The 13,535-nt window shown below is 47.4% G+C and overlaps 1 protein-coding gene across 1 annotated transcript in view; it reads right to left on the bottom strand.

Moving 5' to 3' along the window:
• EIF3A (eukaryotic translation initiation factor 3 subunit A) overlaps positions 1 to 2,533 on the bottom strand; it is a 49,399-nt gene extending 46,866 nt beyond the window's left edge. Inside the window, exon 1 of the mRNA XM_045361620.3 lies at positions 2,344 to 2,533. Within this exon, the coding sequence (XP_045217555.1) occupies positions 2,344 to 2,392 (49 nt within the window). The 5' untranslated portion in view covers positions 2,393 to 2,533. The remainder of the gene's footprint in view (positions 1 to 2,343) is intronic.
• Between the last annotated feature and the right edge of the window lie 11,002 nt (positions 2,534 to 13,535).

Consider the following 13,535-nt stretch of genomic DNA (forward strand, 5'->3'; position numbering starts at 1 on the left):
TGCCTGTAACTGCTGGTCCAAGTTCTCACCTTCCCGAATGACTACTATAATTTTTCCCCAAAAAATTGCTGATATATATGTTTAGGGTGACCTGAATGACTATTCTACTTAAATTTATTTACATTTTATTAAGATAATGCAATAGATTAGGTCTAAATATTGTTGGGATCACAAATGTTACATATAAAACATTTAGATAAAATGAGATTATTTCCAATTAGGTGAATGCCCTTTGATCCTTCACTTATGTTTTGGAAGCAGTGCCCTAGACCATCCACGATCTGCTCACTTTGAGAAGGGATCCCTCAAGATCAAAGGTATGAGTTTCTACTCTGAAGGTAACGCATGCATCCCCATCCAACAGCTTCAAAGGGCTGCAAGCAAGGCGTCCCCACAGTCCTTTTTAAAAAGCTACACAAACAAAACTCAAGTTTCCCCCGGTGTCCCTCATCTTGCCTACTTTAATTTCAGATCCTTTCCTTAACCTGCCCTTCATGAATCAAGCCTGTGCCAATTTAGAAACAGGAAAAAAATGTTTGATGCACATTACATATCTTTTCTGTATCAAGTTCTTATGAAGATTCCAAAAAGAGAAGCGATAAAGGAAACAAGGCCCGTAGTATGTAGGCCATTACAGTGCTTTGGCCTACTAGCACAGGAAAAAAAATACCTGTTGGGCAAAGCATGCAAATGACTGTAAAACATCCACAACAGCCATGTAGAGTAGTCATTTCATGCAAATCATTTCGTATACTACAAATTCTAAGTTTTGAAACGTCGAAAAGTCATAAACTTTGCTACAGTTTGGTTGATAGTGACAAAGTTCCATTTCAATCTCTTCTTTCGGATATATTAATAAACATCTTAAAACTTCTTGACTGCTCTAACCATTAGATCACTGGTTATCATTAGAATGAATTAGTGATTACACCTATGTTGTAGTTTGAATAAGTTTTTAAAACAATTACTCCATCCACACAATGTGGAATTAGCCTGTTCCACAGACCAGTTCCCTCCCCTACAAAAGTGTTACTTTTACTTTAAAAAGTATATGACCAACATATCTCTGGTCCTGCCAGATTATCAGTTTATGTGCTGACTCAAACTGCCGTTTTCACAAGATAAATTTTCAAAGAAGCTAACAAAATAAGCTCTGCAAACATAAAACTGTAACTCACAAGGTATATTCATCTACAACATGGGTAAAACCCAAAACTTCTATTTCGGTGAAGGAAGGATGAAAAGAAGAGCTATCCATGCCCTAACGATTATTAAAATTGTCCGGTTAGAGGGAGAAAAAAAAAAACCCCTAAACAAAGTTTCTTAAGCCCAGACACTAGGCAAGAACATGTGCATTCCCAGAACGCCAATGTAACAAATGCCTTGGAGAGATCGGGGCACAGAAGTTTTTCCCTCAAGCGCCAATGGCCGAAGTACTCATATGAAAATCGAAATCGCAGAAAGCAGCACTGTGGCAGAAAAAAAGAGAAAAAAGGACTGATCTGGATGTCAAGAGACGTTGGTTTTAAGTCTCTTGGCTCAACAACTCCCGGAGTGACCTTGGGGAAACCTCTCCCTAGGCCTGTTTCGTTATCTTTAAGAGGAGACGTGAAGTCCCTTTACATTAACTCTATTCCAACTTCCAGTGATTCGAAACAGGCTTTCGGAATGCTTCTAATCAATGCCAGGAAAAAGGAAAAAACAAAAACAAAACAAAGCAAAAAAACAGGAATCAGGTTAAATGGGTCAAGAGGCCCCTAAGTGGATATAAAGCGGCTGGGTGAAGAGTAAGTGGACCCTGACCCAGCAAAGTACTGAGCGCGGTTTGGAGAGCGGGGGTGGCTGCGGGAGGACCGGAGATGGGTCCGTAGTGCTCCCGGCCCGGGCAGGAGGTGGAGCCGAGGCTCTCGCGTGCATTGTCCCCGGGAGGGAGCCATGTTTCTTACTCCCCGGCACTCCCAGATGGCGGCCGGGGGCGCGGGGCCTAAGCAGACCAAAGCTCCAGGGACCTGGAGAGCCAGCGGAGGCAGGCAGCGGGGAGGGAGCTCCAGCCCGCGTAGGGGCTGTCTCCCGGGCTGCGGTCCCCGCGACGCACCCGAAGGCGGCAGGGGGAAGGAAGGGCCCCCGGGGCGACGGTTCCGGGCTCCGCGCCTCCCAGACCCCAGTCGATAAAGTGAGAAGGAAACCCATGCCCAACCACGGGCTGGGACAGCAGCTCGCAGGCCGCATCGGTCTCCTCTCCCCGCGCGGGCCGGGCGGCAGAGCAGTGGGAAACAGGCCCGCGCTCTCGACCTCGGAGGCCTCGGGCCGCCCCAACCCGGCGCGCCCCGATCAGCTACTCACCGTTGGCGCGTTTGAGGGCATTTTCCGGCCTCTGAAAATAGGCCGGCATCTTGGCGGCAGGCTCAGCTCACCCGGCGTCAGCGAACTCTCTAGTGGCCCGGGCCGGGAGAGGAGACGAAGGGGAACCAGCGTAAGGTTCCACGCGCCTCGCCAGCAGTCGCCCGCGCCCAGCCGGCCAGAGACGGAAAGGAAAGAGCCACGTGACCTCCGCGCGGCGGCCCTGCTGCCGTCCAGGCCCCGGATGTAGGGGCGGGCCTCCGTGCGCGCAAGCGCGCTGGCGTCACGCACGCCGACAGACGTGGCGGCGCCGGGATCCTAGGCGCGCAAGGTCCAGTTCCCCTCTTGGGCCAGTCCTGGGTAGTGTTAGGGAGACGGTTCCCAGGCTCTTCAATCTTCGAGCGAGAATTGGGGTGGGAAGGGTGAGTGTGGGTTCAGAGTTTCTGTCTGGAGATCAAGCAAACGTCTGCAGATTGATTTTCAAAGCGGCTTGTGCGGAGTCGTGCTGTTACAATAAGGTCCCATCCAACCAGGGAATGGCCTGTCTTGGCTATCTGAAAATGCTGAGTTTAACGACAGTAAGCAGGTGTCATCAGGTCAGCGCCGCTCAACCGTGAGGGACAAGCATGGGGAAGAGTGACGGCTAAAATAAGCAAGCAAGGTTATTTTATGTCTTGGTAATGTAAAAAGTTGGTGTTACAGGGATTGCCTTGAGAAATTGAGGCTCTCCGAGTGGGGACAGAGCGACCTGGTAAAGGGCGAAACGCCCTGGAGCACTGCAGACTTGCTTGGTGTTTGAAAACACAAGGAAAGGAGTGTCGTCACTTTTTACATACAGCGCACGTCACAAACAAATTAAGAAAAATTAGTGTTAGTGAAAAAAATCAATTTGAGAGGCTCTGTCTTTTATTGTTGCTTAACAATTTTAATGTTCGCAGACGAAGTACTTTACCTAGAACTTGAAAACTATTTGAACCGAATCTAATTCTCAAGCCCTTGGTATGAAATAAAGAGCTCAGAAGGAAAATTTAGAAGGCAACAGTGAAATCGATTATCGTCAATGTATTACACATTTAATAGATGAGATATGTGAATTAATGAATGAGGAAATTGGCCGGGCATGGTGGCTCACGCCTGTAATCCCAGCACTTTGGGTGACTGGGGCGGGTGGATTACCTAAGGCCAGGAGTTCGAGACCAGCTCGGCCAAGGCGAAACCCCGTCTCTACTAAAAGTACAAAAATTAGGCCTGGCGTGGTGGCTCACGCCTGTAATCTCGACGCTTTGGGAGGCCAAGGCGGGCGGATCACGAGGTCAGGAGTTCAAGACCAGCCTGGCCAACATGGTGAAACCCCCGTCTCTACTAAAGATACAAAAAATTAGCCGGGCGTGGTGGCAAGCGCCTGTAATGCCAGCTACTCGGGAGGCTGAGGCAGGAGAATCGCTGGAACCTGGGAGGTGGAGGTTGCAGTGAGCCTAGATTGTGCCACTGCACTCCAGCCTGGCTGACAGGGCGAGACTCCGTCTCAAAAAAAAAAAAAAAAAAAAATTAGCCGGGAGCTGTGGCTGGCGCCTGTAATCCCAACTACTCAGGAGGCTGAGGCAAGAGAGTCGCTTGAACCCCGGAGGCAAAGGTTGCAGTGAGCCAAGATCGGGCCACTGCACTCCAGCATGGGCGACAGAGCAAGACTCCGTCTCAAAAAAAGAAGAAAAAAAAAGAATGAGAAAAACCACAGGATATACACAAAAAGCATTTCCCCCTCATTACTTCTTCCTCCACAAAGAGGTTTTTCTTTTATTTTTCAACATGAACAGTTCTACTACAGGAGAGGTTTTTCCATTTAACTAAATTGATCACTTTTTTTTTTTTTTTTGAGAGGGAGTCTTGCTCTGTCACCCAGGCTGGAGTGCAGTGGCCGGATCTCAGCTCACCGCAAGCTCCGCCTCCGGGTTTACGCCATTCTCCTGCCTCAGCCTCCCGAGTAGCTGGGACTACAGGCGCCCGCCACCTCACCCCGCTAGTTTTTTGTATTTTTTAGTAGAGACGGGGTTTCACTGTGTTAGCCAGGATGGTTTTGATTTCCTGACCTCGTGATCCGCCCTCTCGGCCTCCCAAAGTGCTGGGATTACAGGCTTGAGCCACCGCGCCCGGCCCTAAATTGATCACTATAAAGAAAGAAGATTTGGAAATGTAAACATGGACCCAAAAGAATCACAAATTCTAAAGAAGTTTATTTTAAAATTAGTTTCAGAGAGCTCTTCCTCCAGAATGCTTAGACCATTCTGTGTCTGAGCTTACTCCACAAAAAATTAAGAGTCAGGCAGGGTTGATATAAAAACAACAAGTAGTGAGAAGCTGTAATAACTTTTATGGGCAGGATCAAGAGACTTGTCTGTGTATATAATTATTAAGTCAAAATTAAAGAGTGAAACATATGAGCACGTACTTCTTTTAAGAGATGTAGACAGAGAACCATTTAGCAGATCATAGAGAGATGCAAACAAAATAAAGGAAAGTTGGCCTAAAAAATCAGAAAAAAAAAGCTTGCTAACATTCTTAACTTTCTGTTATCATTTCTCAAAGAAAATAGTAAAATGGGCCAGCATGATGGCTCATGTCTGTAATCCCAGCACTTTGGGAGGCCGAGGCAGGCGAATCACAAGGTCAGGAGTTTGAGACCAGCTTGACCAACATGCTGAAACCCCGTCTGTACTAAAAATACAAAAATTAGGCATGGTGGCGCGCACCCCTAATCCCAGCTACTCGGGAGGCCAAGGCAGGAGAATCACTTGAACCCTGGAAGTGGAGGTTGCATGAGCCAAGACTGTGCCACTGCACTCCAGCCTGGGCAACAGAGCAAGACTCCGTCTAAAAAAAAAAAATAGTAAAATGGCTTCATTCGTTATTACTCATTATTTGGTGTGCCCACAACAACACAGACACTAGAAACTTGGGAGATAGGTGGGGCACGGTGGCTCATGCCTGTAACCCCAGCACTTTGGGAGGCTGAGGCAGGTGGATCACAAGGTCAGGAGTTTGAGACCAGCCTGGCCAATATGGTGAAACCCTGTCTCTACTAAAAACACAAAAATTAGCCTGGCGTGGCGGCAGGTCCCTGTAGTCCCAGCTATGCGGGAGGCTGAGGCAGGAGAATCACTTGAACCCCAGAGGTGGAGGTTGCAGTGAGCCAAGATCGTGCCACCGCACTGCAGCCTGGACGACAGAGCGAGACTCTGTCTCAAAAAAAAAAAACAAAAAAACAGAAACTTGGGAGATAAAATGAAATCCAATATCTCTACATATTGATCCTTTTCCTTTCCAATTATTTAAAGTATATAAAGCATTTAGTAATATAACAAATGATCGTATACTTGTATTTAAATAAAATTATGTAAAGTGTAGTGGCATTTTGGGAATGAATAAAGGTCTAACATCAATTTCCAGGATAAATTTACCTATTAAATTCAACCAACGTGGCCAGGTGCGGTAGCTCCTGCCTATAATCCCAGCACTTTGGGAGGCCAAGGCAGGTGGATTGCCTCAGTTCTGGAATTCGAGACCAGCCTGGTCAACCTGATGAAACCCTGTCTCTACTAAAAATGCAAAAATAAAAAGCAAAAAAAAAAAAAAAAAAAACTAGCCGGGCATGGTGGTGCACACCTGTAGTCCCAGCTACTCAGGAGGCTGAGGCAGGAGAATTGCTTGAACCCAGGAGGCGGAGGTTGCAGTGAGCCAAGATGGAGCCACTGCACTCCAGCCTGGGCCACAGAGTGAGACTCCGTCTCAAAAAAAGAAAAAAAAAAATTTTAATTAAAAATATGTATCTACCACAAATATTCAGTACCAGCTAATAGTCATTGGATGCTGAAGATAAAAAGATCAAGATGCCTGCTTTCAAGGAGTTAATGATTCACTGGTGAAAATAAATGAATACACAATGAGCGACAAGATAGGATCTAATCTGGGCCAGGAGAAAAGGATAATTATTTGCCATTGATTAATGCTTACTTAGTAGAAAACAGGCAACCTGAAGATGATAGAAACCACTTTGGGAAATGGTAAGAGGAAGTAATCAGGCTCATGGTTTTTTCTAACTAATCAAATTAATTTTGTATTACATATGACTGGATCATTAATATGTTTTAGGGTTTTTTTCTGACTTGAGTAAACATGATTCCCAGAAAGACAATTTTTAGCACAACAGAGGTACTGCATTATACATATTTGCAACATAGTATCATACAGCGTTAAAACAAGTAGCATGTTTTACAATTTACAGTGTTTTCACATTTCTAGTTTTATTTACAAGTTTGCGGTAATAAAGGTATTTGTACCCCATGAGCATAATGAATTTCAAAGAGGTTAACTAAGGTTCACAGTAATACATTCCTTCAACCGGCCATTATCAAGTGCATTTCATGTACCAGGCACAGTAGGCCGGGTGCGGTGGCTCACGCCTGTAATCCTAACACTTTGGGAGGCCAGGCAGTGGATCACCTGAGGTCAGGAGTTCGAGACCAGCCTGGCCAACATGGTGAAACCCAGTCTCTACTAGAAATACACAAAATTAGCCAGACGTGGTGGCTCGATCCTGTAATCCCAGTTGCTCGGGAGGCTGAGGCAGGAGAATCGCTTGAACCCAGGAGGCAGAGGTTGCAGTGAGCCGAGTTTGCACCACTGTACTCCAGCCTGGTGACAGAGCAAGATTCTGTCTGAAAAAAAAAAAAAAGATACTGGCCTTCCTATACCTAAATACCCCTTTCCTCCTCCCCATCCCACTACCTTCACCCCACTATCTGCTGCCAACACTTCAAGCCTCAGCTCAAAGACTTCCTTTGCAAAGCCTTTCCTGACCGCTGAGGGGTGACTGAATTGCCCCTTTGTTTGTGCTCTTGGCTCATGCAACCGTTAACTCCATCATCACCCATTCCTGAGCACTCTGCTACTCCTGCGACCTTCACAGGCAGCTGTACTCCTCCCTTGAGCCGCTGACTCCTGGAGGTGGCATCAGTGACCACCTGTGACCTGACCTTCCTGGTTGGGTCCTCTGCCTTACCTTAGCCACTTGCACACACGGTCATACCCTAGAGTCTAGACCAGAGGTCAGCAAACTTTTTCTGTGAAGGACCAGGATGGTACATATTTTAGATTTTGTGAGCCAAGAGGCAATGTCTTCAACTCTTTGAGCAACTGTGCTTGCTGAAGGGATAATAGTCTGTGTGTGTATATATGTGTGTGTGTGTGTGTGTGTGTGTGTGTGTATATATATTTTTTTTTTTTTTGAGACAGAATCTCGCTCTGTCACCCAGACTGGAGTACAGTGGCATGATCTCGGCTCACTGCCAACCTCTGCCTCCTGGGTTCCAGTGATTCTCCTGCCTCAGTCTCCCAAGTAGGTAGGACTACAGGCATGCACCTCATGCATGGCTAATTTTTGTATTTTTACTAGAGACGGGGGTTTCACCACGTTAGGCAGGCTGGCCTCGAACTGCCGATCTCAGGTGATCCATCCGCCTTAGCCTCCCAAAGTGCTAGGATTACAGGCGTGTGCCACCACCGCCAGCCTTATATTTTAAAATACAAAGATTATTCTTAGCTCAAGCCTGAAAAACAACAGACAGTAGACCAAATTTGGCCCACAGGCCATAGTTTGCAGACTCCCATGCTAGGCCTTGTCAAATAATCTTAGGGCCAGGCGCAGTGGCTCACACCTGTAATCCCAGCACTTTGGGAGGCTGAGGCAGGTGGATCACTTGAGGTCAGGAGCTTGAGACCAGCCTGGCCAACATGGTGAAACCCCATCTCCACTAAAAATACAAACATTAACCAGGCATGGTGGGGTGCACACCTGTAATCCCAGCTACTCCAGAGGCTGAGGCAGGAGAATTGCTTGAACCTGGGAGGCAGAGGTTGCAGCGAGCCAAGATTGTACCACTGCACTCCAGCCTGGGCAACAGAGCAAGACTGTCTCAAAAATAAAAAAGCAAACAACATGGTGAAACCCCATCTCTACTAAAAATACAAAAATTAGCTGGGCATGGTGGTGCATGCCTGTAATCCCAGCTACTCCAGAGACTGAGGCAGGAGAATTGCTTGAACCTGGGAAGCAGAGGTTGTAGTGAGCCAAGATTGCACCACTGCACTCCAGCCTGGATGGCAGAGCAAGGCTCCATCTCAAAAAATAAAAAATAAAATAAAATAAAATAAAATAATAAAAATCTTAGTTCCCAGCAGGGCGAGATGGCTCATACCTGTAATCCCAGCACTTTGTGAGGCCAAGGCAGGCAGATCACATGAGGTCAGGAGTTCGAGACCAAACTGCCCAACATGGCAAAAACCCATCTCTACTACAAATAGAAAAAAATTAGCCAGGCATGGTGGCAGGCACCTGTAGTCCCAGCTACTCGGGAGGCTGAGGCAGGAGAATCGCTTGAACCTGGGAGGTGGAGGTTGCAGTAAGCCAAGATCACACCACTGCACTCCAGCCTGGGCAACAGGAGCGAAACTCAATCTAAAAAAAAAAAAAAAAAACTTAGTTCCCAGAATCTCAATGTCAAGATTCACTTTTCAGCCACCACCTCCTATTGTTAACTCTATTGTGCTCCAACTCTAATGACCCTTCTGCTTTATCAGGACCTGCAATCCCTTTATCAATTCTGCTTCCTTTTCACTGCTCCTCATTTCCCATGGCCTCTATTTCCCCCTTTTCCAACTCAGATTCTACAGTTTTGTTCTTTTCTTCTTCACTTCTCTCTTTATTCTACTCAGCAAACCCCAACCCTGGTTAAATCCAACCCTCCACCCACCCCTTGCCTGCAGCCTAATGTGGCCACAAAAGAATGTATAAGCACATTGACAGGTCTCACCTTAAATTCAAGACCACAGGCCTCAACAAGCACGTTGTTGCTGCCCACTCATCCTACTACACTGCTCTCGGCCCTATCCCATTCTCCCAGACGACTGTTTCATAGTTTTTCCTCTCTCTTCAATCCTCTAATGCTCCTTGCTCTACTTCACTCTCAGCCATGTCCTGCTTTCCCATAGCACTTGGGGCAGCTAGAAGAGAACTTTGGCACCCTGCCATCTCTTCCCCAACTCACACCTGCAGCTGTGCTCAGACGTTCTGCCTTCCCTCCTCCCACTCTGCAGTCTGGGGCTCCTGTCTCAAGCCAACCCCTATACACCAATGCATTTGATTCCATCTCTCACGTGCAGGGGTGACCCCCTTCATGTCCTTGAAATACTTCCTTCACTTGACCTCCACTCTCACCCTTTCCTGATGTTCTCCTTACCTTGCTAACTACTCTTTGCTGGTGTCTCCTCATCTCTGTGACCTCTGAGACTGAAATATCCCAGGGCTCAGCCCCTGGACCTCATCCTTTCTCTAACTATGTTCATCAGTTGGTTCTAGCTTATAGCTTTAGAAATCACCTCTAGGTCCAGGCACGGTGGCTCAATCCTGTAGTCCCAGCACTTTGGGAGGCTGAGGTGGGCAGATGAGCTGAGGTCAGGAGTTCGAGACCAGCCTGGGCAACATGACGAAACCCCGTCTCTACTAAAAATACAAAAATTAGCTGGGTGTGGTGGCACGTGCCTGTAATTCCAGCTGCTCCAGAGGCTGAGAAAGGAGAATCGCTTGAACCCAGGAGGCAGAGTTGGCAGTGAGCCCAGGTTGCGCCACTGCACTCCAGCCTGGTGACAGAGCAACACTCCATCTCAGGAAAAAAGAAAAGAAAGAATCTCTAGGGACTGGCACAGTGGCTCATGCCTGTAATCCCAGCACTTTGGGAGACCAAGGTGGGCAGATCACCTGAAGTCAGGAGTTCGAGACCAGCCTGGCCAACATGGCAAAACCTCGTCTCTACTAAAAACACAACAATTAGCCGATCGTGGTGGTATATACCTGTAATCCCAGCCACTTGGGAGGCTGAGGCAGGAGAATCGCTTGAACCCAGGAAGCAGAGGTTGCAGTGAGCCAAGATCATGCCACTGCCCTCCAGCCTAGGCAACAGAGTAAGACTTCATCTCAATAAAGAAATCATCTCAGCTGGGCACGGTGGCTCACACCTGTAATCCCAGCACTTTGGGAGGCAGAGGCGAGCAGATCACGAGGTCAGGAGTTCGAGACCAGCCTGACCAATGTGGAAACCCTGTCTCTACTAAAAATACAAAACTTAGCTGGGCATGGTGGCGTGCACCTGTAATCCCAGCTACTCAGGAGGCTGAGGCAGGAGAATCGCTTGAACCCAGGAGGAAGAAGCTGCAGTGAGTCGAGATCAAGCCACTGCACTCCAGCCTGGGCAACAGAGCAAGATTTCGTCTAAAAAAAAAAAAAAAAAAAAAGAGGCCGGGCGTGGTGGCTCAAGCCTGTAATCCCAGCACTTTGGGAGGCCGAGACGGGCGGATCACGAGGTCAGGAGATCGAGACCATCCTGGCTAGCACGGTGAAACCCCGTCTCTACTAAAAAATACAAAAAACTAGCCGGGCGAGGTGGCGGGCGCCTGTAGTCCCAGCTACTCGGGAGGCTGAGGCAGGAGAATGGCGTAAACCCGGGAGGCGGAGCTTGCAGTGAGCTGAGATCTGGCCACTGCACTCCAGCCTGGGCGACAGAGCGAGACTCCGTCTCAAAAAAAAAAAAAAAAAGAAAAAAGAAATTATCTCTAGGCTTATAAGTTACAAAATTGTATCACCAGCCCTAGACCTCTCTCCTGAAAGCCAGATCTCTCACATTCAGATGCCTGTTTGCCACATCTATTAAATGTTCAACGTACTACACACATTCAAACTGCCAAACACCTGTCTCCTCTACCTCCAATCTTCTCCTCTGTCATCTTTCCCATGTTAATAATGGCAACCTGGTTCTTCCAGTTGCTCAGATCAAAAAATGTTGGAAGCATCCTTGAATCTTCTTTTCTTGTTACCTCCCCATGTCCAATCAACCCATCAATGAATCCCATATCTACTACCCCAATGGCTACCACCTGGTCCAAGTCACCACCATTTCTCTTTTTTTATTTTTTTATTTTTTTATTTTATTTTATTTTATTTTATTTTTTTGAGACGGAGTCTTGCTCTGTCACCCAGGCTGGAGTGCAGTGGCCGGATCTCAGCTCACTGCAAGCTCCGCCTCCCGAGTTGACGCCATTCTCCTGCCTCAGCCTCCCGAGTAGCTGGGACTACAGGCGCCCGCCTCCTCGCCCGGCTAGTTTTTTGTATTTTTTAGTAGAGACGGGGTTTCACCGTGTAGGCCAGGATGGTCTCGATCTCCTGACCTCGTGATCCGCCCGTCTCGGCCTCCCAAAGTGCTGGGATTACAGGCTTGAGCCACCGCGCCCGGCCAGTCACCACCATTTCTCAACCAGGGTATTGAATAACCTGCTAACTTGTCTGTGAGTTTCTACCTTTGGAAACCTTCACTTTACTCTCCTAATAGCAAGCAAAGGAATCCTTTTAAAACAAAAGTGAGATTATGTCAGTCCCCTGATCAAGACCCTCTTGTGGTTCACCAACTCAGTGAAAGCTAACATCCTTACAACAGCCTGCAAAGCCCTACACAGTTATCCACCACTCCCAGTGTCACCTTTTCAGCCATGATAACCTTCCCTCACCTCATTAAAGTCATAATAACATCCCTTCCACCCATGCTTCCTAGCAACCTTCTCTTCTTCTCTTCTTGATTTTCCTTCTCTCTCTTTTTTTTTTTTTTTTTGTTTGTTTTTTTGGGACAGAGTCTCACTGTTGCCCAGGCTGGAGTGCAATGGCACTACAACCTCTGCCTCCTGGGTTCAAGCAATTCTCCTGCCTCAGCCTCCCAAGTAGCTGGGATTACAGGCGCCCACCAACACACCCGGCTAATTTTTGTATTTTTAGTAGAGTTTGGGTTTCACCATGTTGGCCAGGCTGGTCTTGAACTCCTGACCTCAGGTGATCCACCCGCCTCTGCCTCCCAAAGTGCTGGGATTACCGGGGTGAGTCACTGCTCCTAGCCTTTCCTTCTCTTCTTGATCAGGTTTGTCACCATCTGATTCCCATATATTTTATGAATTTATTTCTTTATTATCCACCCCTTTAGAATACAATGAGCTTGATGAGGGCAAGGATTTTGTGTCTGTTTCATTTACTGCTGTATGTCTAGCACCTACAACAGTGCCTGGCACATAGTAAGCACTCGCTAAATTTCTGTTGAATAAATAAACTGATTAAAGGAGGCTTCCTGTATTATGATTGCCTATCTCCATGCTGGTCTCCTGTATGCCACTGGGAGTCCTTTGAAGGTCGTCACCAGGACAGTTCATTTTTGCATGTAGATCGTGCCTGGCACATAGTCAATACCAGAAAGTGGTTGTTCATTTTATGTTTCAGAGCACCTTGACGGTTCCGACGGTGTGATAACAAGGTCTGAAACCTTATAGCTGTGCATTCTATTTTTTTTGAGACGGAGTTTCGCTCTTTTTGCCCAGGCTGGAATGCAATGGCGTGATCTCGGCTCACCACAACCTCCGCCTCCCGGGTTCAAGTGATTCTCCTGCCTCAGCCTCCTGAATAGCTGGGATTACAGGCATGCACCACCACCCCGGCTAATTTTTGTATTTTTAGTAGAGACGGGGGTTTCTCCATGTTGGTCAGGCTGGTCTTGAACTCTCGACCTCAGGTGATCCACCCCCCCGCCCTCGGCCTCCCAAAGTGCTGGGATTACAGGCGTGAGCCACCGTGCCCGGCCTACAGCCTTGCATTCTTAATCATGAAAGTGTCCAACCGAGGTTGGAAATTTTCAACAGTGGTCCATGAAGTGCAGATGTGAGGTGCACTGTACCTCAGCCAGACGGTTCTCATTGGACCTTTTGGGTTCTGCAAATTCAAAGCAGGTAAATTGGAATGCAGCTTCAGTTAAGTGTATATTTAGTAAAAACATGTCCTGGCAGTATTTGTTACCTCCTGGGAGAAATGCATCTTACACTTGACTGTCTTCAGCCTTTAAGTTTCTGCCAGACTCCAGGAGAAGGCTGAGGGGAAGGAGTGAGCATGTTTGTGGGATCAGTGCATATACTCACACATGCCATTATCCACATGCTGTGAAGTGCAGCTCTTCCTTGGGGATTTAGGAGGTTATGCCCAAAACCACACAGACCAGTCAGGGCCAACAAAGCAGAGTGAGTAATACACTGTGCATAGTGGTTTTGGGTGTGGTTAGAAA

Source organism: Macaca fascicularis, chromosome 9, assembly GCF_037993035.2.
Source record: "Macaca fascicularis isolate 582-1 chromosome 9, T2T-MFA8v1.1".
Taxonomy (NCBI): domain Eukaryota; kingdom Metazoa; phylum Chordata; class Mammalia; order Primates; family Cercopithecidae; genus Macaca; species Macaca fascicularis.